A 26,915-nucleotide genomic window follows, 5' to 3' on the forward strand; every position below is an offset into this window, starting at 1 on the left:
TCCCCCTGTGACATCCCTCCCTTAAGGGGGAGGGAGCACCCAAGATCTCTAAGTGCTTGTGGTGGAAAGGGACAAAAGTCAGAGGGTCCACAAAAATCAAAGTTTTATTCATAAATCACACACTTGTCACGGAAATTGCTGTGTTAATCCCTGATCTACTCTATAAGCCCATGGCAGTGGGGTCTGGATAAGGGGGTGGGGGGAAAGAGAAGAGAGAAAGGAAGAGATGAGTTAAAGAGAGAGAGAGATCAGTCAATCAATCAATCAATCAATCAGCAGTCGTGGTTCCAGCATGGTGATCCTGCCGATGGGATGTCCAGGGTCCTGCTTGGGGGGTACCACTTTTTGGACAGCTTTCCCCACCGTGACTCAGGTTTCTCGCTTTCCATGCAAATGAAAGCATGCACTTCGTTCAGACCCTTCTGGAAACAGGTCGGAGGCTCTGAGGGCGCTGACCCCGTACAGCCCCTGCCCCTTCTCGGCCTCACTCCTGCGCCGGTGCCGCACTGGGTTGTGCTCATCCCCAGGAACTACACCAAGGAGGTTTGTCCCAGAAGAGTGCTGCCCTGTCTCCGCACGGTCGCTCGTCCAGCCCACGCTCCCTTCCTCGCGGTGTGTCGCTCCTGGCCAGCCCTGCCTGGCCCGGGCCGCTCCGTCCGCGCTCGCCATTCCCTGATCCGGGCCGGCCTCGGTCCGCCGCGCCGCCAGGGGGCGCTGTGCGCGGGTGCCCGGCCCGGCCCCTCCTCCCGGCGCGCGGTGCGTTTGGCGCGCGCAGCCCGCGGAGGGGCGGCGATGGCGGGAGGCGGCGGCGGGCCCGGAGCGGGGCCGGTGGCGCAGGGGCTGAAGGAGGCGCTGGTGGAGACGCTGACGGGGATCCTGTGCCCGGTGCAGGCGGTGCGAGCCGCTGCTGAGGAGCAGGTGAAGGTGCTGGAGGTGACGGAGGGTGAGTGAGGGCCGCGCTGAGGGGATGGGGGGTCCCCAGGCCGCCGCCGCAGCGATTCCCGGTACCGGCGCCTCATGGCTGCGCCTTGGCCTCGGCCGAAACTTCCAGCCTCATGGCTCGGGCCGGCGGGAGCAGGCGGCTGTGGCTGGTTTCCTGCCGGCTGTCGGTGTGTGCCCGATGTCCCTCACGGAATCACAGAATAGTTGGGGCTGAAAGGGGCCTTTGGAGATCATTCAGGCCAAGCCCCTGCCCAGGCAGGGTCACCTGGAGCAGGTGACACAGGGACACGTCCCGGTGGCTTTGGAATGTCTCCAGAGAGCGACCTCCCTGGGGAGCTGTTCAGTGCTCTGCCTCCCTCAGTGTAAAGAAGTTCTTCCTCATGTTGAGGTGGAACTTCTTGTGGTTTAGTTTATGGCCATTGCTGCTTGTCCTGTCGCTGGGCACTACTGAACAGAGTCTGGCACCAACCTCTTGACACCCGCCTTGGAGGTACTTGTATGGATTAGTGAGACTTTCTTCTCAGTCTTCTCTAGACTAAACGAGCCCAGCTCCCACCGTCTCTGCTCATCAGAGAGATGCTCCAGACCTCTCGTCATCTTTGTGGCCTCTCTGGCCCCGCTCCAGCAGCTCCTCGTCTTTCTCTGGAGCAGCCCCTGCCCCACGGCAGGGCTCGGTGCCCGGAGGGACGGGCCGGCTCCCGCCTGCAGCGGGGTCACGGCGGGGTGTGTTCGGTGCAATGCTCTGGTCAGTGGGGCAGGAGGGCTCTGGCCGTGGGTGGGTCTGGGGTGGTGTGTGAGAGCTGGGCGCCAAGAAGCGCTCTGAGCTCACCAGGCGTAGGACGTGGAGGGGCTGGGGTGGTGAAGCAGCAGGGCTGTTGCTCTGGGTTCCTTGTTCCACCTCAGCTGGAGTCCTCAGGGTTGCTCACATGAGGGTCATGGAGAGCCCTTCCATCTGCAGACCCTGCCCTGCTCCCACAGGGATCCCCTTCACCTCTGGATGCGTGTCCTGGCGTGTGCCCATGTCCTGCAGGTTGTCCTCTGTACACTGTGTTTGAGGTTGTGTGCGGTCAGGATGTAGCCGTGCCCTCATCCAGTGTGGAGCTGGATGGCAACTGGCTGATGGCTTTGGAAAGAGAGGTTTTAAATGAGCGAACACCCCAAGTTCAAGCAGTGTCTCTAATAATTCCATTACTCCTTTGGCCTTTTTATGGTGGTACTAGGTTTGTTAATGCACTGGCTGCTTTTTCTGTGTGGAAGATACATTTACAAACCTATTAATGCTAAGATTTTATTTTGCTTCAGCCTAAATGACTGGAGTTTATAGAAACCACAGGAAGATTTGCAGACGATCTGCTGTGATGGGAGCTGGAGAGTGCAGCGCTACAACCCTGGGCCTGAAGTTTTGCCTGGGGCCTGGCAGCCTGATGGACTGATTGTTTGTGGATCCTCCTGGAAATTTTGCCTTACCTTTAGACTGATTTCACTATTCTGAAGGTGTTTTGTGAAGTGTTTTGTGAACCCTTTCTGCTCCTGAACTTCAGCTCAGAAGTGTTACCAGAGGCAGTTTGTGGTATGAAGAAGGAAGCTGTAAGGGTGAGACAGGGTCAAGAGTGGTGTTGTGATTGTGCTGCTCTGGGAGTGAAGGCAGGCAGATTGTTTGGTAAAATGTTTGTTGTTGTGCATTCCCTTAACACGCTTGTACCACACTCAATGTAGCTCTTCCTGACATTACCAGGAATTCTGTGTGTTGCCCTCACAGCTCTGGGAGTTTTATTGAGTTGTTTGATGACATTGCAGCAGCACAAGTCTGGAAGTGCTGGGAGGTTCATTGACCTCATATAGCCTTGGCCTTCACAGCTACTACTTCAGTGGCAACTTCTCCCCAAAGAGTCTGAACCTTTCCACAATCTGTTTGGGTGACAGATTGCCAGCGAATAATGTTTTCTGAGGGCTCTAGGCAATGCATGTCCCTGAGGTCCCTTTGAGAGCCCAGGATTGCAGAACTGTGGGTAAGAGGAATGGAGTCATCTACCCTTCTGTTTTGTCATGGTTTTACAAATATGCTGAAGTCCCCGATATTTCTCTGTGGTTGTAGGGCCAGAATTCTAAGGTCTGGTGCAGGATCTGTCCCTGTGACCTGGAGGAGGCTGCAGAACACCTGCACAAGCAGTTTGCAGGTGACACCAAACTGGAGGGGAGGTCCTGAGGGCAGGGCTGCTGTCCAGAGAGCCCTGCAGGAGCAGAGCCAGAGGAATTCAGCAGGGACAGATGGCACGTTCTGCTCCCACTGCTGGGATGTGGGTCAGGCACTGCCTGGCCAGGGAGCAGCTTTGGGATAAAGGGCCAGGAAATGCCCGTGACTGGTGAGCTGGACAGGGCCAGCAGTGTGCCCTGGAGGGCACCTGCATCCCGAGCTGTCTGAGCAGGATCAGAGGCAGTGATCAGCCCTCTCTAGTCAGTGCTTGTTAGACCACACCTGGAATACCTGGGCAGTTTTGCTCCCCCCCCCACCCCCCCATATGAGACACAGCAACAAAGGGGAGTGAGTTCAGCAAAGGGTCATCGGCTGGGGGGGAATTGCAGCACTCACCACATGAGGTGATGCTGGGGTTGAAGGGTTTTCCACTGGGTAAACAAGAGGGTTTTGGGGGTGGGTCTGACAGCAGCTTCTGGTAACTATGAGGAGGTTGTCAGGACACTGAGAGGTGGGAGAGGATGAGGGATAAATGGGCACAAACTCAAAACAAGAGGTTCCAACTGGATATAAGGAGCTTTAAAGCAGATTGTCTGTAAAAGCTGTGTTGTTTCCATCCCTGAGTATCTCCAAGACCTGCCTAGAAAATCTGAGCACCCTGATCTAATGCTGCAGGTTCTGCTTTGATCATGGGGGTTTGACTGGAAACCTCCCGAGGTCTCTTTCAGGGAATTATTTTGATTATTTCTGATTCCTCCTCTCCTGTACTAGTCAAGCAGCGTGGGAAGAATAAGCTATATTCTCCTTTCTGTGCTGTCTTTGGTATGGAGAAGCTTGCAAAAACCAAGTGGAGGAGCTACAGGAATCGGGTGTGTGCCAGCACCCTATTATCGAGGTAGAGAAATGTAGATCATGTGTGTCACAGGTACTTTAAAAGACCAAAAAATGTATCATTAAGCAGCATGAAGAAGATGCTGGTGTAGAAGTGAGGGCAGTGGGAAAGAGCACCACTGTTGGCACTTCTAATGCAAAACAAATGAAAGTAGGGAAAAAAGAGATTGAGGAAGAACTAGTTAAAGACAAAAACTTAAAATGCTTTCAAATGTTGCAGAAGCAGAAAAGGTTTCAGAGGTGTTCAAAGCCAGCGACTGACTTGGGAAGGTACATTCAGTACAGAAGGACTGCAGAAGAGCCAAATTCCTTGTGCTGCTGTTGACTTGTGACACTGAGGAGCCTCTACAGGAGACATGTTGAGGAATCCACGTCAGGTTGAAGCCTGAGTAGAAGCAGTTCCACTTAGCAGTTTGCCATAAACAGCAAGTGCTAAAGAATGGATCTCCCAGAGTTTAGAGGGACTCAAACATTCAATTACTATGCTACAAGGTGGGCTGTAAAACTTACCTCTTAGGGACCAGCTAAGTGTTAAGCTGGTAAACATTGGACAGCCTTTAGTGAGGGCTCCAAGGTGAGGAGCAGCAGGGGCTGGTACAGGGGAGTGGGTATGGGTTTTGCACTGCTTGTTATGGTTAAAATTCAGCAGTTAGAATGAGAAGAAATAGGCACATGAGATTGTTGTGGCAGAATAATTGTTTGAAGGAGTCCTGGGACTCCCAAAAAGCTCTTAGAAAGTTCACTTGCTGAAAACTTTTGCAGGAACGGAGCTGCTGAGCACAGCTCTTCACTGGCAGGGTCAGGAGTCCCAGGTGAGGCTGAGCTGCTCAGCACATCTGTAAATGATGGGGAACATAGTGAATAGTGGTGCGACAAAGTTGCTGATAGTGCTGCTCAGTCTGGCCAGAGTGAGAATCAATGGCACAAATTACAGGATGATTTCACAAGGTGTGTTGAGTGCAGACACAGAAGGTGTTGGCCAGTGTTGGTCAGCAGAACAGTGTTGGGGGAGGGTGAGAGAGCCCATATAATGCCCTAAAAATTTGTGGGCGGTCCTAACTATTGTCCTTGGGGGAAGAAATCCCATTGTCCGTGTGGAGAGTTCCCTGAACATACCCAATCACTGCTCTGTCATGCTCCAGTAAGCCAAATGGACCGTTAAGGAGGGAACAGAGAACAAAGCGGGATATAAATTCCTCATGCTTCCACAGCCAGTGCTGCATGCATCACTGGCTTGCTGCTCTGGGAGGGATCAAGCAGGGCAGCAAAAAGGCAGCACAGACACTCGCAGAGGTGTGGAAAAGCTTCTGTTCTCAAAGGACCTAATCCATTGACTTTTCTGCTTGGGAAAGGGTTAGCAGAGATGGAGGCCCTGAAATAATAAGCTACAGAGAAGGTGAGGGAGGAGGGATTATTTGTGACTTCTCATAAAGTTGAGATCACAGAGTCACGGAATATTCTGGGCTGTCGGGGAAAATGAATCTGAAATAAGCAGAATTAGGCTGTTGCCCCAGTGTGCAAGCTGTGGAATTCATCACTGCTGGATGTTAGAAGTAGAAATGGTTTAAAAACGATTTAACATTCCTGGAGGAAAAAACTCATCAAGAACCACTGAACACAGTGGCTGGATATAACACTGTGGAGCTGCTCCAGGAGGTTCCTAATGCCAGCATTTCCTTGGGGGTGTTGGGGCAGCATTGCTCTGCCCCCACCTCTTTTCCTAAGCTGCTCACAGGTTGAGTTGTATAATGTGGTTAAGCCAATGCAGCTGTTGGCTCTCCTGTGTGGTGTGTGCTGCCCTGTCTTCCAGGCAGGTTTTAGCCAGGTCAGAATGGTTCAGGTGTTAAGAGGATGCAGTTGAGCTCCCTGAAGCAGGTTGACAGTGGATCTGGCCAGTGCTTGTACAAGGAGATGAGTAGCAGTGCACAGTCAGAGCCTCTGGAACAGGCAACTGTTCAGGGGGAGTCTCCTGTCTGACTCCATACATGTGCTCTGGAGGAATATGGGATGTCTCCTCTGGATTAAGGACATGGTGGCAGTTTCTTCCCGCCGTGTCACCCTTTGGCAACTGCCAGACATGCCCTCAGCAACTCAGTCTCTCACCTGCTTCTGCATCTTCTGTCTGCTGAGGAAACAGGCACCACTTGGCAGCTTGGGGATGGGAGGTGCATTGCTGTTGGTCTCTGGAAAGAGGAGAGTTCACCTGGTGACCTTTGTTTGTCTCTCGATTTTAGTGGAACATAAATAAAAGCAATGCCTGAGACTGCAGGGGGCAGGCAGAGAAATGAGAGCTGCAGGCTGTGGAGTGGTGCTGCTGTGAGTGTGTCTAACTTGGCTCGACTGTGGTATCAACGTGTTGCTGGTGAAGTGGGGCTTCTGTTCCCTTTGATCCATCCATGTAGCACCAAGCACCACCCCGATGGTGTACGTGTGTGCACTACTGCCAGTGTCATATGACCTGAGGATAATTACCCAATGTGCAAAAATGATCTCTTCCTCTAGGTTTTACTGTATTAGAGAACAAGTGTGGAGGCCATGTCTTCTCCAGGAATGCCAGAGCATGGCAGTGGCACTCTGAAGGGGGTTCCTGTCCAGCAGGAGGGCTCATACTTCTGAGAATCACAGACTGTTCTGAGTTGGAATGGACCCACAAGGGTCATCGAGTCCAACCCTGTTGAATGGCTTCCACCGTACAGAGAGGAGCAGTGTCTGCCACACAATCCTCTAAATTATGTGGATAAGAAGGTTTAATGGCAGCTCCTCAGACAATTGGAAAACACTTGCCCCCCGCTTGCCTGGTTAGGTACCAAGTTTGATGTTATATTTAGTCTCTGAGCTGACAGCTCTTGTGCTCTGGAAACGTGGTGGTGAGAGGTGAATGGCTCCAGGCTGAGGAATTGCCTTTCTTTTGCCTGTCTGTTGCCTTATGTCTTTCTGTGTGTCCTTTTTGCAGGTAGAAAGGCATTCGTAAGGCCATGTTCAGCATGGTTGTGTTGTGACACCCTGTGTGTGAAAAGGCACCTTCAGCTCAGTCCTTTGCAAGGTTGTTTGTTGCCAGAAACCGAGATGTGCAGGTGGCTGTGAAGATGGTGCTGACCCTGGCAGATTGACTCCTGTGTCAGTCTGGGAGTGCTGACCCTCTTTAAAGTTCCTTGTCCATCTTGTTTGAGACTAGTCCTGTCTAGGAGACAACCAGTGCTTTGACTTGAATGTGGAAGATTGGCTTTATGGGTCTTGTAAATGTTCTTTCACTATCTCCTCTTCCAGAGCAGGTGGTTCAGCACATTTAGTTTGATGCTTTAAAACTTGTTGATTCTCTGATGATGTTTTCATGATACAGTTTGCTGTCCATTTGTACCAGAACACCTACAGGTACCAAATGGCACAAAATGTGTTGCATCACTTGTGCTTCCCTGGTTCAGCATGTTTTTGCTTGTGGTCAGCTCCTTCCCAACAGAGCTGCTTTAATATGGCTCTGAGAGGGATTTCAGTGTTGCTGGTACTCTGTGGATACGTGATTTTATGCCATAAACCCAAGCATTGTGTGGAAGGAGGGATTCTGGAGAATATACAGACGTGACCACAACCTGTGGTTGTGTGGTGCTCTCCTGGCTGTAATTTGAATTGTAGTAGGATGAGTGACGGGCAGAAATGAGTGGAAGTCCTGTGGGTGGATTGAGCTGAATTTTTAACAGAGTAAACTTTAACATTGAACTGATTTGTAACAGGGAAATTGAAGAAATGGGCATGTTGCAACATATGATACTGCCTGTCAGGAAGAAAGGTTATTCACAGCAGCAAACGCTAGATATGTTGAGCGTAGCAAGAAGTTGTGAAGAAGGGATTTCAAAGGAGATACTTAAAACCAGCACAGCTGCTGGAGAAGACTGACCTCAGTCTTTCTGTCTTTTGCTGAGAAATGAGGAAAATATGAATGCAGTTTTAGAGATATGCTAACAAAAGGAGTGCTTTTGGAGCAGTTCTTGAGCATCATGATGGAGGATGAAGAAGTTCCTCAAAACAGCACATGTGTAGAGTGTCAGAACTCTGGCTAAGCATTAGGTTCTTGCTTGGTGTTTCCTCCTAGTCTGTCTGCAGATCCCCATCCTGTTCTGTGCTGGTCCAATCTTGTGGCTGAGCCTGCTTTGAGCAGGAGATTGGAGTGGGTGACCTCCCTTTGAACCCAAGTTGCTTCATGATTATGTTATTGAAAGCCAGTCCTGTGGAAAACATCTGCGCCTGTGTGGCTGAGGACTGCGATGCACAAGGGTGGGCAAGTGTTGGGTAAAGGGAGCTCAGTTTCTGTGGTGGTGGTGGTGAGATCCAGCCTCTGCAGACCAAGGGTTGCTTTAGTTTGGAGTGTCGGTGGCCATGGGGCCACCTGAATTCATCAGGACTGGCTGCAGCAGCTGCTGCAGCCCCCTCCTCCACCTTGCCCTGTCTGTGCCCTCAGCAGAGACAGAGACCTGTAGCAGCTCCTGAACCAGCTCTGCGTGGGTGTGCTGAGCTGGACTTGGTCAGTGCTGACCCACTTCAACTAGGCAGGTAGGTGCAAAGATTCAGTAGAAAGTTCTGCTCATTTATTCCTTCTTGCTTGCTTCCTACTGATTTTTGGTTTCATCTGGTTTAGTTTCTCAAAAAAGTTGGGGGTGAAGAGATTACATAAACTGGTTACATGGTAGACAGAGCTTGTTGTGAAGGAGGAGAGTTTGATTTTATTAATGTTGAGGTTAATGAAGAGAAGCAAAGCTGAGAGAAAATATGTTTGCTAAGTGCTCTCTATGCCAGGCCCTTCATTAAAAGCTTCTAATCTTTGGTCTTTACAGACTTTGTCATGGGGCGAAGACTTGGTGTTTCTGATATCTCAAATTTACAAAACATAAGTGAAGGAAATACCTATCAAGGTCCATTTGAACTGCATTTACTCATGATAAAGATAAAAGTTTCCAGCCAACTTGGAAAAAACCCAATAATAAACCAATTCTTTGAGAAAAGAGGAGCCAGTGAGCTGTACAAAGATCAGTTTAATATCAGTCCCTGGAAGGATTCTTGGAGCAGCTCATTAAACAGCTTGTCAGTGTCTATAACACAATAGGATAAATAGTTGCTACACAACTAGTGCTGTTTTATATGATCTGTTCTTGATAAATCCATCTGATTTTGGTTTGACAGGAGAGCTGGCTTGTTGCTTAAACAAGTGTTGGGTGTCAATGATCTGAATTCAGCAGGATTCCTGATAGGAATTTTCCACAATGGTAATTTATCAGTTAAGAAGATACAGTTTTGTAATATTTTTAAGCAGCACATCAGGCTGAAAACCTGTGTGTAGTGGGGGTTGTCAGACCCAAGGGGTTTTTATGACAGAACTCTTGGTCACTGCAGCAGTGAGTACATGTCTGGTGTCCCAACGATGGCACTGCAGTCTGCCTGGCAAGCAGAACTAAGGTGTTGGAAAATGGAGAAACGAAATATTGTAAATCACAGGCAGAGCACTGTATGCAGAGGGAATACATCAAATGCATATATGTAAACAAATTAAGGATTGTGAAATAGAGTGTCAAGTTGTAGCTGTGTGAAGCTGCTGCAGTTACTCTGGCTTCCTTTATATCTATTTATACCCTTTTTACCTTTCCATTTATACTCTTTATGCCCTTCCAACTTACCCTTTAAAGATGGGGCTGAAATGCAATGCCACACTTGAGCGTGGAAATTGCAGATAGCACATAGAATAATTACTACTTCAGTTAAGAGAAGTATTATGTTAAATACATCTTGGAATGAGGCTCCCTGCTTTCACAGCTGGGATAAGAGGGTTATTTTCCTCTTTCTTAAACGCATGATCTATGAGGAAAGGGTAAAGGAACTGTGTATGTTCAGTATGTGCTTGGGAAAGTGAGAGGCAATTATCTCCCAACCCAGAAAAGCCTCTTAGCAGTGAGGTGGGTATTAGGAGACACTCAATAACCATTTGTGAAGCACTCAGATGTGCTGCTGAGGGAAGTTGCAGAGCTCCTTTTGGGAAGAATTTTCAATCGTTTTTTTGTCAGGGATGCTGTCAGCACGTTTAGCCTGTCCGCAGGAGGCAGGGTGTGCTGATGGGACCCCAGGGCATAACTTCTACTCCACAGCTTCTAAAAACTAAAACATCACAAGTGTGTTTCTTAAGCAGACGAATGAAATTAAATGAAGTATTTAGGACAGTTATCAGCTGCCTGGAACTTAAAATTGCAATTTTAAGCAAATTTATTGAGTCGTATGGATTTACCATACCAGAACAGCTGCTCTTCTTGGATTTTATGTCCTGTGCTCAGCATCAACAGAATTATTACAAGTGCTTGAATTTTGCCTTTTTCATGGAGCTTGCTTGGCAAGAAGCCACAAGAAGCTCTTGCTTTTTCTGGACAGATTCTTTACTGGAGAAGGTCCCGCAGCCCAAAGGATTGTCCAGGCAGTGCTGGTGTCGCTGTGCTGGGCAGGGTTTGCTCAGGAAGGCGTTTGGTGTGTCCTGGGCAGTTGGGGGGTGTGGGCTGGGACAGCTGAAATGATGCCTCTGCATCCCTGTGGATCAACCCAGGTTGTCCAGAAAGGGACTGCTGGCTGCCAGTCTGCTGCTGTCTTACTCCATCCTGGATCTTTTCTGTGCCTCTCTTCTGTAGGAACTTGAGTAATGATTTTACATCATAGATATGATTTTTATGTATATCTTTAAAGTTTAAATAATTAGTTTGTTTTTAGCCTGCATTGCAAAATTTTTTGCCCACAAGAGAAGAAAATAAGATGCCAAGACAATAAATGAAGATTTTGTGGAGAGCATAGGGGAGAATTAATGTTCATGATTCATTTGAGTAGCTGTGCTTTGGAATTGCCTTCTCCTTCCCGCATATGAGTCACTCAATTGGTATGATGTCTTTCTCCAAAAATCTTGATGACTTTTGCTGTCTGGTAATAAAAGTTACAATACCAATATTTGTGTTTTTTCCTTGCAGAATTTGGTGTTCATTTAGCAGAACTGACTGTGGATCCTCAGGGAGCTCTGGCCATCCGGCAGGTGAGTTTGCCTGGAACTGAAGAAAGAATTTTCATGGAAATTTCCTTGGTCTTTAAAATATTCTTCCATGTTTCCAGGTGAAAAATTTGAAGTAGCTTTCTGTTACTCTTTCTCCACTTTCTTTTAGATTTCTCTAGAGTCTTTTTCTTTCAACATTATTCAGGTGTTATACTCTTACATTTTTTGAAAATACTGCTTTTTGGACTTAATAAACCTGGTGCTGAGACAATACTGTACTGGAAATGGACACAGCTTAGGAGGTGGGCGGTAGACATCAGCAAGCAGAAGTGTGGCTTGTCTTTGCAGAAGCTTTTTCTGTAGGTGTTTTCTTCCTTGAAAAGGAAGTTTTGGTTCTGTATTTCTTTAGTTAGTTTGTGACCTGTATCTCGTGCCTTTATAGAGCTGCTGCCTTGGGTCAGTGCCGTGCAGGCCATTGCTGCTCAGTGGATACCCAGCAGATCTTTTTACTGCAGTAACTCTGTGGTCCATTTCATGGATTTTTTGCATTTTTGGCACATCCTGATGCCCCTCTAAAAGCAGCATGATGGGATGGGAGGCTGAGCAAATGGGTCAGGGGTGATCCTTGCAATGGATGCAGGATTTGTCCCTGATTCCTGACCTCTCTCCTGATACAGCTGGCGTCGGTCATTCTGAAACAGTATGTGGAAACTCACTGGTGCTCTCAGTCTGAAAAGTTTAGACCTCCAGAGACCACAGAAAGGGTAAGACTTGGTTCACATTATCTGGTTTGAAACACTTTATCCATCAAGAATATTGATTCTGTAGGCAGTTAAAGAAGTACCAGTGCCCATGTGTATTTTGAGGCTTAATGGCTTCAGTTAAAGTTTTTTGATGTCTTCCACTTCAAAAATCTGTTTTCAGTTGCTTAAAACAACACTGGGCTTGAGAAGCTTGGGCTGCTTCCTGTAGGGAAAGTTCAGCCATAATGCTTCTGCTGCTCTTAGAGCAAGACTAGAAGAAAAGCTGCTTTCAAAGTTTCACAAATACTGATTCTGGCAGTCCTTTTTTGGAGATTTGCTAAATCTTCTGTTGTACATCTTGGGACTTAAAGGTTATTTTCCCATGACAAATTTTAGTTTAAAGCTGCTGAGTTTCATTAAAAATCTGCTCAGCAGGGGTATTTAACAGCTGAGATGGCCAGAGATTCCAGCCCTTTCCACTCTGACTGTTGACTGGAGCATCTTTCATATCTAGAGTATGATTCATCCCATCCAGAGATAATTGCTTGAATTGTGCCCCAGAAGTGGCTTTTATTTTTTCCTGTCCCTTCAAGGGCTGGGTGACTGTTCTTGTTTACTGAAATCTTCCAAAGTAAGCAAACATAGTCCCTGACACTGGAGCTGGGATTTATCTCAGCTGACTCTGGATGTCTTCCATGTGGATCTGTACATCCTGTGCAGTTGCAGCTGTGAACTATTTACTCTGTGCTTGTCTGATGCTGTCTGTGAGAAGATGCTGTGTTAAAACACACCATGCAGTTTTCCCTAAAGTATTATGGGGTATAGCGTGCAAGAGAATTTTGGTCTCCTGGATGTTCATTTTGTAAAATCAATATTGAATCAATATCAAGATACAGTCATAGGTCTAAATTTTTTTTTATTAGATTGTGTTGTGGTTTTGGATCTGTTGTAGATACCGTTGTTCTCTGCAGGCAAAGGTTGCGATTAGGGAGCTGCTGCCCAACGGGCTGAGGGAGTCCATCAGCAAGGTGCGCTCGAGCGTCGCCTACGCCGTGTCAGCCATCGCCCACTGGGACTGGCCCGAGGCCTGGCCTGAGCTCTTCAACCTCCTCATGGAGATGCTGGTCAGCGGCGATGTCAATGCAGTGCATGGAGCCATGAGAGTGCTCACAGGTGTGTGGGTGCCAGGGCTGGGCAAGGCTGCTGTAGGAAGCTGTTTAGGCTTTTCCTTGTGCCAGTATTCTGTCACGTTTCATCCAAATTGAAGAAGTTGGAATTTTCTTCTTCTCTTCCCCTGGGCCTGGTGGCTGTTACTGGCTGTGGTATCGTGTGCTCAGCAGGTGTCATGAGAGCTGGAGAAGGAGATGCTGTGCTGCAGGTTAGAGCTCAGCAGAGACTTTGATTGTAACACCCTGTTTTCCAGATACCTGCAGGTTTTAGTGTGGTATTTTTCTTCTTGCCTTTGAGGATTGCTTTGGATAGACCAGATGGCCCTGGTCTAGTGAAGTACAAATCAACATGTTTCCAATACACTTAGTGTTTCCCACAGGTTCTATTGTTGCTGTTGCCTGCAAATTGGATTTCTTATAAGAGCTTCTCTTCTTTTTCCATTTTTTAGAATTTACCCGGGAAGTGACAGACATACAGATGCCACTTGTAGCTCCAGTTATTCTTCCAGAGATGTACAAAATTTTCACAATGGCAGAGGTATGATCTTCACAGTGAGGCTGGTATTGGATGAAATGAGTGGGAATGTTTCTTGGAACAAAGAAACTCCAGCTTTAACGGTTAAGTCATACTGTAGTATGAGTTAGACTTAAAGAATTGTCTTGATGATGTGATAGTTGATGGCAGCTTATGTTTCAACAGAAAAGTTGAAGCCAGTGATAAAATAAGAGAATAAAGCTAAAGCAAAAATGAAATACAATTAAAAGATAATTAAAGGAGGTATCTTGTGTAAAAAGAATCTTGTGTTCCTGATGTTTAACTTTTCTCTAGGTGTATGGGATTCGCACGAGGTCACGTGCAGTGGAGATATTTACCACGTGTGCCCACATGATCTGTAACATGGAGGAGTTGGAAAAGGCAAGAGTTTAACTTGACATACAAGATACTTTGAATTCAAACTGAGTGAGGTTCTAAAAATTGTTAAAATGGAAATGAAACATTGGAAAGTTATGTACTGTGTCAGCTGAAATTCGGGGGAAGAGGCTGTAATTTAATACATGCAAAGTGGCTGACTCCCTGCTTTACATGCATGCCATGATAGTGGGACTTGATTTCCATAATTAAGGTTAATTTATGGCTTATCAACAGACATGCTTGTAGCAGCTCAGGAAAGGGGGGAGTCAGCATGGGGAGGAGATAGGGTATCATCCCTTTGTTTGGAAATCCCTGGCTTAGCTTCCAGTCTTCAGGTGAGCTGTGTGTCCTGAGAACCTGCCAGGCCTTGGGCACCTGGGTAATGTGGGGCCCTTGGGCGAGGCTTTGGTTCCAGGCTCCTGGAGCTTCACCCGGTGCTTCAGGAGGCGCCTTGGCCTTGTGTTCCTGAAGAGGTGGGGGAAGCCAAACCCAGCCCAGCTCGGGAAGAGCAGCTGTTAAGAAACAAACACTGCACTTAAGCAGCGTTATAGATGAGTCTCCTGTCTGGTTCTAACTAAGCACATCTCCATTTTAAATGGCCTTTGACGAGTGGTTTTTCCAGCACTCCCAGACAATAAATAGTTATTTTTAACTTTTTGGGGTGTGAGGATAGGGAAGGGTGATTCTTATTCTAGAAGCTGGTCACTGCTGAGTGGCTCCATGTGCTGTTCCCTCCCTGTTTGCACAGGGAGCAATCCAGTGCAGACTTTTGGAAAGTTCTGGTAATTACACTGTATCTCTACTGCCATGACAAGGTTATTCATGCACTGCATCATGCAGCTGGTACCAGTATCCAAAAGACAGTAGTAGCTGCTCAATCATTCTGGAGGAGGGCTGAAAGTGTCCTTTACATTGAATACTAAACCTTTTCTATTGAAATTTTACTTAAAAAAAGAAAAGAAAAAGGGAATCTTTTTATAAATGGCATTTCCCAATAGATTTAAACATAGGACTTTGCTATCCTGGCCATGGAGTTATGAGGAATAATCTCAATAAAATTATTTTGGTCCTGTATTACTTGCTCTGCCAAGGACTGCTTATGGAGTGTTCTGACATCTGGAAAAATACTTGCTGCATTTTCCTAGGAAGAATCATCCTGTTAATCTTCAGGCCAGCTGTTGATACTCAGCTTGTTTGGTTTGGGGGATGGAGGCTCTGCAGGGAGATAAATGCCAGCTGCAGAGTTTGGGGTAATTGTGTGTGTGATGGAGTCACCCCAGGTTTGTTTTGTAGCCTGGGGGTGGTGGGGTGCAGGGCAGGATTCAGTTCATCAAGTTAAATGCCTCTCTAAGAGGGGTGAGCCCTGCTCCTGGGGCTTTCCAGACTGGATTGTCTGGATCTCTCTCGAGACTCCAAAGTGATGAGTTAGATGTGTGTGTTTTGTGGCAGCCTGTGCTGTGGGGTTCTGAAGAGTGGGATTCAGCTGAGCTTAGTTCCTAACATAAGGGGAGAGCCCAAGTGATGTCTGAAACAACTTTCATGTGACTTTGCAATATTCTGCAGTTGGCATGAGTTCCTCTTCCATTTTTTACCAGAAAAGTGCAATTGTTATTGCTTCTAGTGCTTTACCTTTCAGATGTGGGGATTCTGTACTGGGTATTCACCTGTGCTTGCATTGTCTGTAACCAGGGTGCAGCCAAGGTCCTGATTTTTCCTGTGGTGCAGCAGTTCACAGAAGCCTTTGTCCAGGCCCTGCAGATGCCTGATGGACCAACATCGGACAGCGGGTTTAAGATGGAAGTTTTGAAGGTGAGTCACTTAGGGCTGATTAAGTGGAGAAAGAATTGAATACCAACACACGCTCAGATGTGCTGGAAAACTTGTGTGGCACATCTCCTAGTATTGCTCAAGGTATGAACAGTGAAGGCTTTTGGCTCGCAGCACCATCAACAGTGAAATAAATTGTTTGCCTGGACTGAAGATACCTATGATGAGATCCATGAGGATCTGTCTGTAAAATGATCCACAGGAATCCGATCCATAGGACCATCTGTCCTTGTCATTCGCTGATCTAATGTATCTTGGATATGTCTTGGACACCATAATCTGTAGTTAAATACCAGTCTTTTCTAAAGGTGCTGCAGAAATCTAATGCAGTGAAGTTGTAAAAGCTTATTAAGTGAAGGTGCTTTTCTGGAACTTGCTTGCTCTTTAATGCTAAATGATGTCTGAGAAAGAGAGGTGGAAGGTCTTTGTACTGTCCTGGTTTCCTGGAGAAAGGAGATTGGATGGGAGAGCTCTGTTTGCATGGGGACAAGGGCCAGTGCAGACCCCTGTAACAGCTTGGAAAGCACTGGAGCTGTAGGGTGTGCTGCCTGCAGCACAGGAGAGCAAAGAGCCAGAAGCATAAGTTGCAGGATCAAATCCAGATCTTTCATTTACACCCCTGTGTACTGGGGTGAGCAAGACTCAGGTCTGTGTACAGGTTTCTGAGTGGGCACTGAGGCCCATTCAGCCATGTACCCTGAAGGAAGCAATAAGGAAGTTACTGAAGACAAGTGTCAAAAGTTTTTCAGGATGACCAGCTTTGTGCTGAAGTAATGAAAATAAATGCTGGGAGGGTGCTGTCGTGTTACTCAAACCAGCAGCTCCTGTGCTCTGTGTTGTGGAACTTGTCTCAGTCCTGTTCAAGGCAGCAGTACCTGGTCTGGGCATCCTGTGGCTTCTCAGTGAAGGGCTGCAGGTCTCATACTCTGGGAACAGCTGGAGCTGTTCTTGCCCTGCAGCACTACTGGAAGTAGGGGAAGGATGTTGGCAGTTTTTGTTGAGAGGGTGTCTCTCGTGGGTTTGTTTTTTTTTTCCTTTCTGTTGCCTGTGCACTGGGATTCTTGGGGCAGTGATATATAGGAACAGCAACATGAAGGGGACATTGCAGGGTATCTCGATTTGAACAGGCTGCAGGTCAAGAATGTTTTAATCTCTTACTCCAGATACTCAACATTTGGATTGTTATTGAGTAGTGGTATTTTTCAGCCTCCACAGAAAGCAGTTGTAACTGATGGCTTCACTCTAAACCAGGCCAGGCCAGTTCTGTTCTTGTTACATCAATGCATTCTGCAGCCTTTTCTGTTATTTAAGTAAGTGCTTGCTGGCATTGGGCTGTTTGCATGGGTATGTCAGCACTGGTCCTGCCAGGAGGTTCTTGAACAATGTGACAGGCTGAGAAAGTCTCTGAGGAAATGTCACCGTGTTCTTGCTCTGCTTCTTAGCTGTGTCAGGGCCTCTGCCCTTGGCCTGTGCGGGGGAGGTGCAACACAAGAGGATTTGGATCTGAATTCACTGCTGTGCGTCCGGTGGCATCAATGGCAGGAGAGAATCAGTGTGGACTTGAACAGTAAATTCAGGAGATCTGCTGCTGACAAGTGGTTTGTAGGAGGCTCTTTGTAAAGAGATGAGTGTTCTGGCTGTTGACTTAAGGCAATTCATGGTTTTGTCACTTAGGGTTTCTAAGCTGATGATAGCAATTTTCTAAGGAAAAAGGGATTCAGGTGAAAGACCCATGAATTGCCTTCACTTCCAGAGAAGTGGATTTTATAGCCATTGTAATGCAGAAGTAAGAAACCTTAGGGGATTATTTAAACCATCTCTACAGATGAGGTCATTAAGGGAACCCCTTCAAAAGCTGATACAATGGAAGAGGCAATTGAGGCTTTTTTACAGCACATTTTCAACCAGATGCAAACTCAATCCTGTCTTCTTTTCCTTAATGAAGTGCTGTGTGGCAAATGACAGGAAGACTTTTTTTTTTCCCTTCCCTGTCTCTTGAGAGCTTTGTACTCCAAGGTTCATGGAGTTCTTGATGGAAATCAGAGGCAGCCCTGACCTAAACTGTTGTGCTGCCCATGTCAGAATGTTCTGCAGGACAGTGTCAGAAGCTTTAAGGAGTGCTGTTGCAGTGTGCACATCTGCCTGATCCCCTGGGACAGTTATCCTGGTTAGGGGAGTGAATAGTTTGGATCACATCATGGGGAACCACTGATGGTTAATGTGTCCCAAGTTGTTCCCAGTATAGATACAAGTTTATAAGTAGTTATCAGCAGGAAATCAGGGCTTTTGATCCTTGGAGGAGATGGGAGGTTTGGCAACAACAAAAATATCAAGTGTGAGGACTAGAAGGAAATACCCATGGTGTAATTTATTGTTGTGTTTGATAGTTCAGCATGAATTAAATTGGTGTCTCTAAGGATGAATGAGCTGCAACTGTGCAATTCTTGAATCCTAATTCAGTTTCTTGTACATGCCACTACTGATTATTTTGAGAGAAACAGAGTGATTAAACATGACAGGTGGGAGATTTAAGGCAAATTTCACAACAATGGAATACAAATATGGTGTACTTAGTGTGCAGTAATATATCAGGAACACCAAATTAGCCAACAATCTAAAGCATCTTGCAGCCTTGCTGTTGTGCTTCTTCATTTGTGCTTAAAAGCTGTTCAACACCTGTGGGTCAGAGAAGTTATGCTTACATTTTTCCTGATGCTGGAACAAATAACTAGCTAAAAAAATAATCGTAATCTCTTTGTTCTTGGATGGAAGATGAGGTGGTATCTGTGTCTTGGGGCAAATTTCCCAAGTTTATGAACAAGGTACTTCACCTGCCTCTGCTGAACTCTGACTGACAGTCAGCTTTAGCATGCTCTCTAGTGTGTATTCTAAGCTTTTTATCCAAAAGTTTGGGGATTTCTTCTCTGTTTAAAGGTGCAATCAGGAAGAGAAGCAATAAAAGGCTTTGATAGAGTGACTTTAAGGAGCAGTGCTCTGAAGAGAGAAGGGCTTTCTTGAAGGATTAATAGGTGGTGGAGCAATACGTGGGGATTGGCAGAGGATCTGTGCAGCAGTTCTTTTTCAGACAAGCGGTGGGAATTGGCAGAATGAGGGGCCAGGGGTTGAAGTACAACATCTGACAGGAGAGTGCTCTGGTTTTTAATGACTTGCTCTGCAGGAATGTGGTGACCTTGCAAATGCAGCCTTCTATTGTTACAACTGCAGAGCCATTGAATTGAAGAACTCTCTTAGCACTCCAGCAGTGCTTCCTGCAAAGTTGTTTGGGCGTAGAGCTTAGAAACATTTACATGGAGCACATATGCAGTGCCTTATGGAATAAGTCTGTTTGGATGCTCCTGTGGCCCTAGGCAGGGTGTTGAGTTTGCAGCAGTCCTGAAGATCAGGTTCACATCTTTTGCCAGCACCTGCATAATTTTTTTTTTTTTCTGGAGACTTCAGCAGGTCTTTTCTGTAATGCTTCCTTCTAGCACCTGCCAGACTTATTCCCAAACCCACATAGCTGGGTTATTCCTGACGCCTGCTCATCTCTAATGCTGATATTAGATTGCTGTTGTTTTTCTGGAAGGTGAATTACTGTATTTTATTTCTATTAATGTACCCAGTGGTGCAAACAAACAAACTGCACAGAGTGGTTTGTATTGGGTAAGCACAAACAAACTGACACCCGTGTGTCTGGGAGCAGCCACCTCTCAGGCAGTTTGTGAGAGGCTGTTCTGTAACAGGTGTAACACAACTGGAGCTGTGCCCCTGGAGGAGAGAGGGGGGAGTGAGAGCTCTCTCACTGCTGGAGGATCCCCAAAGGTCTTTGGCAAGTGTCAGTGGAAGGGCTCCCCTAAGTCAGGGTGATCAGCTTCATTAAAGTCCAGGCACAATCCCCTGTGGAGCTGCTGAGCTGCTCCCAGAGCAGCCCCTCTGCTGGGCTGGTACGGTCACTGGTGTCTGCAGCCAGAATGGGAAGAGAATTGATCTGGGTGGGTGTTTGCTTCTGCACCTACTCCCTGGGTGTGCATTGGATGTGTTGCTTGCAATGAAGTGTGGAAAATGTCTGTGGAAAATGGGCAGTAGTCTGGTTTTACATGACATTAGAGTTCTTTTTCTGGGACAAGACACTTCCAGGATAATTGTATCCAGACAGTGCTGCAGTGATGTGCTTCGGATTTGAGTCATTGCCTCACCACTGCATTGTCTTCACTCCAAAGTGCCACATCTTGTGTTGTCCCTTTGCTTCCCTGCAAAAGAGGAAACACCGAGTGAGGTGTGTTGGTCAGTGTTTGAGCAAGAGGGGAGACTGTGAAGTCGGGAATGAGAGGAGACCTCAGTGAGAGGAAGACTTTGGATGATCTCAGTTGTTAATGAAACAGCAGCCTGTGATTTGAGTGTGTTGATGGCTTTCCCAGTTTCACTTTTGACTGATATTCTTTTTGGTTCCAGGCTGTGACAGCACTTGTGAAAAACTACCCAAAGCACATGATTTCATCAATGCAGCAGATCCTGCCCATCGTCTGGAACACCCTTACGGAAAGTGCTGCTTTATATCCTTGGTGGTGAATGGCTTTAACTGGAATCGAACGAGACAAACTCAGTCTCATGCCCAGTAATGATGTGGCTGCTGGAGAAGCACAATACATGGAGGGTTCTGCCCTGCCAGACAAACAGGATATTTCTGTTACTTCAGGAGGCACCATTAAGTTTCTTTTAGCTTATAATGTATGCTGACTGATGCAGGTGCCCATGATACAGTGGCTGTAGAACTGCCACGAGCTCTGCATTGTTTCTAGTACTTTTTGGTAAAAATTGTCTTCTTAAAAAGTTGCTGGTCACAGTGTAAAGAGTTCAGGAGAAGAAGAACCAGCAGTACCCCTTGCTGCAGCAGAACTAATGGCTGATTGCACTTGCTGCAGAAGCTGATTTTCCATTTGAATTTTCAGTCATTGCTCCAGTGCACACCCAGCTGTGTCAGAGTGCTCTGTGGGTGTGTTGCCCAGGACTTGAAAACTGACGACTCAAATCTCTCCATATCGTTTTTTCAGACACTTGTTAAAATACAGTGGAAGGTGTCCCTGCCTATGGCAGGAAGATTGGAGCTACATGGTCTTTAAGATGCCTTCCAACCCAAACCATTTTGGGAATCTATGAAAGTACAAGAAGCTGTTTTTTGGATTTTTGATGGTGTATTTCTCCCTCTTCTGCCCTGACTCCTGCTACAGTCCTGCTGGTACCTGAGCTGACAAAACAGGCTTTTGTTTGCAAAAGCGGGGAGTCTTGTTCTTCCTTTCCTTGTGTTTGCTCTGGTACTTGTTGGTTCTTCAGTTCACCATCCCCAAAGAAAACTCCTTCCTCTTTACCCCCACGTTAGTTTTCTGCCATTTCCCAGGGCTGGCACATGTGGAGAAGCTTGGTAGAAGCAGAGCCAACCTAAGGTAGGATGTTGGAGCACAGGCTGGCTCCTCATGCTTGGGCAGCAGTGAGGTGTTGAATTAGCTCACATCCCCTGGAAAGAGTGAGTCTAGGGGGTTCTGTTCTTGCAGAGTTAATATAAATGAAGTTTTGGGTTACCTTAGTGGGTTTGATCTAAGTTAAACAAATAATATGAAGGATGTGCTGAAGTGATGTGTGAGTTGGTCTGTGGAAAGTGATCTTTCAACTTGGGCAGTGCACAAAGCCAGGAGCTCCTGGGGTGTTCTCTCTGTGAAGCACAGGACTCTGCACAAAATCAAAGGGTTTTTTAAGAACAAAACCTTCCCAAGTTATCGGGAACTTTAAGACAGAAGCAGATTAATTCCAAAATAGATGTTGTTCTTTAGAAAAAAGCATTTCCTTAACTCCATTCACTTATGTGAGAACAGAAGTAAATTACACAGAAGAGGTGGAGGATCCTGTGGATTCTGATGGTAAGAACTTGCACTTCACTTTGCTTTTTGCAGAGGAATGGAGTTACGTAAATATTGCTGTCAAAACAGTGACTGAAGCACTGTGGGAGATCGTGCTAAAGGTGCATTTATGATGTTAGAATGGTGTCCATCACTTCTTTGCAAATTACTTGGATTGTGATCAGTGAAGCTGCACAATTTAAGTTTTCTAATGGCTCAAGGGGTGAGTTCAGCAACAATTTTGAGGTAAAAGCAGTGGGACAAAAGAAAATCAAGTAGGTCTTAGGTTGAGCTTTATAAATTTTAATGAGGGGTGTGTGGTGGGAAGAGAGCAGGAAGTGATGAGGTCAGAAATCCTCCTGGGGCTGCTGCTGCACTTGCTAGTCCAGGAGAATGAATAAATATCTGCTCAGACAAGCTAATAGTTTGTAATTATTTTCACATCCATTTGTAGCTTTTTGTATGTTGGCATGTTCAGTCATGTTCCTTTTTGTTTTTTCCACTTTGTTCAGGTGAAGTTTTGGGCTTTGAAAATCTGGTGTTCAGCATATTTGAATTTGTTCATGCCTTGTTGGAAAACAACAAATTTAAGAGCACAGTGAAGAAGGCTCTGCCAGAGCTGATCTATTACATCCTGCTTTACATGCAGATCACAGAGGAGCAGGTGAGCATGTTTTGTGTTGTGTAGGAAACAAAAGAAATGAGAGATTTAAACCAGCAAGTGTCCTGGGAAGAGTTTCAGTGCATGGAAATCTAACAGGCTGTTCCATCGCTTTGCTGTGGCAGTGCTTAGAGATTCCAAAATGGTACAAGGTGAACAGTAAATCACAGATCACAGAAGAGGTTGGGTCAGAAGGGACTTTAAAGCCCATCTTGTTCCACCCCCTGCTATGGGCAGGGACACCTTCCCCTATCCCACGTTGCTCCAAGCCCCGTCCAGCCTGGCCTTGGACACTTTCAGTGATGGGACATTCACAGCTTCTCTGGGCAATGTATCCAGTGTCTCAGCACCCTGTTAGGGGTTTCTTCTGTAATCTAAACCTACCATCTGTCAGTTTAAAATTGTTGCCCCTTGTCCTGGGGCCCTGGTTTTACCAGGGTTTCATTTTTAAGGCAATTACAAGGTCTCCCTGGAATCTTCTCCATGCTGAACAACCTCAGCTCTTTCAGGCTTTCTTTTTTCATTCTTCCATGATGCATTGTGCTGTGAAAATGAGGATTATCATGCTGAAAGGGATAAACAGGTTTCTGTGAGAGAGAAAATGTTGTGCTAGTAGGGTGAAATAATTTGTACTGAAATTCTACATGGCTCCTGGCCTCGCAAGCCTGACAGACATCATCTTTTAGTTTAGGTAGACATGCATAAAAACAAGCACTGTGTTAAAAGATTTATCTGCTTCTTCCACTTCCTCATCTAAAAATAAATCTGTATAGCGTTGATTCCAGGTCAGTCATTAGTTCTGTCAAACTGATCTCAAATGAGGGGCGGAAGAGCAAGATGAGCTCAGAACAAAGAGCATTTCTTCTTTTCAAAGTTTTCTCCAATGGAATAGAAGAAAAATCAGTTGAGGATGAAGACTTCTTATGGCAGGAAAAATTCTGAAAGTAGTTCTCCAAAACAGGTTACGGGGAACAGCAAAGCTGCCTTTTACCCATGGTGTCCTGAAGTCTCAGCTGCCCCCTCCTTTTTGTCTCCTCTAGATAAAAGTTTGGACTGCGAATCCACAGCAGTTTGTGGAGGATGAAGATGATGATACATTTTCCTACACAGTGAGAATTGCTGCACAGGATCTGCTGCTGGTATGAAATGTATTCCACGTTTAGATACTGAAATAGTAATGACAAGTATCAAACCTGGCTTCAGGAAGGGCATTTAGAGAAAAGGCCAACTTTTAACAGTCCATACAAATGAGTGTTGCCATTTCCTTCTGCACAGGCTGTGGCTGCTGATTTCCAGAATGAGAGTGCAACTGCTCTGGCTGCAGCAGCTACGAGGCATCTGCAGGAAGCTGAGCAGGCTAAAAACAGCGGCACTGAGCACTGGTGAGGGGCTGGGGTGGAGGGGACGGTGCTGGGGCAGGTGTCGAGCTCATCTGCAGCACTGGGTGCACCATGATTTAATCAAATTTCATTTGTGACAATGCTACTGATGGGCAAGGATGGAATTGGAGAGCTCTGATTAGAAGAAGCAAAAGGAAGTACAGCACTTCTTGAGCCAGATGATGAAATCTTCATGTGGAGTAATTTGGGCAGTTCCTAACACAATCTATCTGTGCCAAAGCTCCCTCCCTTCAGAGCTTGACATTCCTTAAAACATCTCATGGGAGACCATAATTAGTTATACAAAATCAGAAGAGAAATTTGCAATACTTCGTGTTCAGTTAATTGGGATAAAAATTGCAGGGAAAAAGTATTGAGAGATATATGTATAATTTATTTTTTTGACTTGATGTCAAGAAGAGAGGTGCTGTATGCAGATGTATGTGTTCAAGTTTAGAACTTCAGACTTGCAGTTTTTAATGTTTTTTGGGGATAGAAGAAGAAAACTCTGTTGCAGGAGTACCTAGTTGCTGGTCCACAGTGATTCTCTCCTAGTTTTACAGTGCATTGGTTCAGTGTTTGTGTTTAGTTTGAATGTTAGTGTCAGAGTAGCCTCTCTGATAATGAGCAGCAATGGAATGGCTGCAAAATCAGACATTAAGTCCCCATCTGCCTCAATTGTGAGAAGCTGTAAAGTAGGTTCTTGGCTTCACAAATAAAACCAAGGAGAGGTGGTATTTGCACATAGTTCTATATCATCATAATTAACAAAATGTCAATGCAAAATTAGATGGTTTTAAACCTTTAATATACTGAGTATCCCAGTGGTTCTGCACACAAATAATGAAGACATGACTGGAACACAAACTTTCATGGAAGAGGCTCTTTTTTATTATGAGAACAAAATTGGAACAAGTAGCGGTTATTCCACCAATATTTTAGGAAGTGACTGAGAATGCTGCCTGTCCTGAGGGAGTTTCCAAGCCCGCATCTTGCAGTTTGTAAATGTTCATCTCTTTGAGGACTTTTTAAAATTCTCTTTTGGGATCAAGGAAATAATTGTGGTAGCTTAGACCAAAAAATTACTTTTGGCTTCACTTCAGAATATGTATTTCTTTCTTGAGGTGATGATGGAGGAAAATATGCTCTTAAGCATCTGAACTATTTTGCAGGTGGAAAATACATGAAGCCTGTATGCTGGCCCTGGGCTCAGTCAAGTCCATAATTACAGACAGTGTGAAGAATGGGAGAATACACTTTGATATGCATGGCTTCCTGACAAATGTGGTCCTGGCAGACCTCAATCTTTCAGGTATGTGGGACCCCACATCCCTGGGGATAGCTGCTGGGTGCCAGACACTGGGAGTCTCTGATGAATCAGTCAGGTTGATGTGTGCATGTGGTATTGGGAAATGCAGTTGTGCACCTTGCTCATGTGAAAAAAGTCAATCTTGTGAGTTCCCACATGCTCCCAGTTGTAGTGTAAGTCCTTTGTCTGTGGGACTGTGCTTTCAGCTGGATGTCATTGTTGGCTGGATGCATGAGCCTGTAGGGCCTGGGGAGCTGGGTGGAAAATAGCTGTTCTGGTGTCTTGTGTCTGTGCCTGGGAAAGTCACCAGCAGTGTTTAACCGCCTTCAGAATTCCTGCTGCACCATATCATCCCATTTGTTTTATGCTGAGGCTGACACTAGTTGTGTAGCACATGAATTCAAATAATGCTCCCGGCTAAATGGGATTTTGTTATTGGGAACTCAGCAAGATTTTGCTCTCTGTGTTATCTTACATCAGTGTGCAGGAGAGTCAGAGGAATTGCAAATTAAAATTTTAGAAGTTTAAGGCAATGTGAGTATCATTGATGAGTCCACATTGAGTTGTGTCAGTGCAGAAAAAAACCAGATTCCTGGGTTCCTTTTTCATCAAAGAAACACTTGTTTAGCCCATTACAAAGAATGGTTTTTTCTTTTCTTTGTGTTAATTTTGAGTGAAGAACTAGTTTGCAATGCATGTAAGAAACCAACCCCAGCAATTTACATATATTTACATTCATTTACATGTGTGGCATTGGGTTGTAAATGAGCTACAGTTCTCTAGAAGGGCTCCCAGAGTCAGTGTGTTGATGGCTCTCCAAGGATATCCATTTAATGGTCAGTAATGGTACAGACAAAGAAATGTTGTATTTTATGATCGTGACTTAAAAAACAAAGCTCTTCTCTTGCTGTACATCTTGCACAGAGTGTTTTATGTCCTCATCTTAAAATTAGTACTTGCAGGAGCATAAATAATGGCAGTAAAGATGCTGAGGAACAGAGAGCATCATCACTTTGAGGCCAGCCTAGATAGGTAAGGAGATTCATAGTCTGAAAAGGCAGCAGGAGTAAGTGTGATAAAGATATATCATACCTTGGTGAGTGCAAGCAGGTGAGTGGATAATGAATGTCCACTGCTTCTGTGGTGCTGGTGAGCCACAGAATTCTGTTCTGTTACTGCAGGGTGATGGCTGCAAACTAGGAATGTAATCCATGAAAGGTCCCTGGGTATGAGCTCTGTTACTCTAATTCTTCTCCCTAAGAAGCTGCTGTTTTCTGCAGCTGGGGACAGAATATTGAGCTGGATAAATGGGAATTTCTGGAAAAGCCTCTGTTCCCTTCCTTTGCTTTTGTTCAGTGATGAACAAATTAAAGTGTAAATAGTTGAGGGGAGGAGGTTTTTTAATAAATGAGAAATTATTCTTTGAAATAACTAAGAAAATAAGCTGTATTCTGCCTATGAACAAAAATTCTTTGTATGCCTGCACACTTGTCTTGTATGTCACATTTCAGTGTTTTCCTATTGGGATGACAAGATTTTAAATAATGGATGGAAGCAGCTGTGATTTTAAACTCATAAAGCTTATCCTGAAGCCACTGGGGTTTTTTGTTTTGCTGCAGTGTCTCCTTTCCTCCTGGGCCGGGCCCTGTGGGCTGCCAGCCGTTTCACCGTGGCCATGTCTCCAGAGCTCATCCAGCAGTTCCTGCAAGCCACTGTCAGTGGATTGCACGAAACCCAGCCCCCCTCTGTCCGGATCTCTGCAGTCAGAGCCATCTGGGGGTAAGCAAACCCTGGGCTATTCCACAGCCCCAGGGACAGGAGTATAAATCACACTGATAAACTGGTTTGTTAAAATAGTATTTCTGTTGGGCTGTGGGAGGTTTTGCTTTGAATGAAATAGATGTCAGCCTAAAAAGTATAAACAAACAGGTTCAAAATAGAATAACTCTAATGAGGAATATGGAATTGAGATTCGAGGTTGGCTACAGTA

The 26,915-nt window shown here is 45.8% G+C and overlaps 1 protein-coding gene across 3 annotated transcripts in view; it reads left to right on the forward strand.

Annotated features, from left to right (window-relative positions):
• The first annotated feature begins 776 nt into the window (after positions 1-776).
• IPO9 (importin 9) overlaps positions 777-26,915 on the forward strand; it is a 39,056-nt gene continuing 12,917 nt past the window's right edge. For all 3 annotated transcript variants that reach the window (XR_005603659.1, XM_039565317.1, XM_039565318.1), the window contains exons 1-14: positions 777-943; positions 11,014-11,075; positions 11,711-11,797; positions 12,748-12,949; positions 13,395-13,483; positions 13,775-13,861; positions 15,548-15,667; positions 20,138-20,238; positions 21,539-21,597; positions 22,089-22,240; positions 23,278-23,376; positions 23,513-23,619; positions 24,789-24,928; positions 26,545-26,704. Coding sequence is in view for 2 of the 3 variants with exons in the window: in XM_039565317.1 (XP_039421251.1) it covers positions 793-943; positions 11,014-11,075; positions 11,711-11,797; positions 12,748-12,949; positions 13,395-13,483; positions 13,775-13,861; positions 15,548-15,667; positions 20,138-20,238; positions 21,539-21,597; positions 22,089-22,240; positions 23,278-23,376; positions 23,513-23,619; positions 24,789-24,928; positions 26,545-26,704 (1,616 nt within the window). In the remaining variant the exon portion in view is untranslated. The remainder of the gene's footprint in view (positions 944-11,013; positions 11,076-11,710; positions 11,798-12,747; positions 12,950-13,394; positions 13,484-13,774; positions 13,862-15,547; positions 15,668-20,137; positions 20,239-21,538; positions 21,598-22,088; positions 22,241-23,277; positions 23,377-23,512; positions 23,620-24,788; positions 24,929-26,544; positions 26,705-26,915) is intronic.

This window comes from Corvus cornix, chromosome 26 (assembly GCF_000738735.6).
Source record: "Corvus cornix cornix isolate S_Up_H32 chromosome 26, ASM73873v5, whole genome shotgun sequence".
Classification (NCBI taxonomy): domain Eukaryota; kingdom Metazoa; phylum Chordata; class Aves; order Passeriformes; family Corvidae; genus Corvus; species Corvus cornix.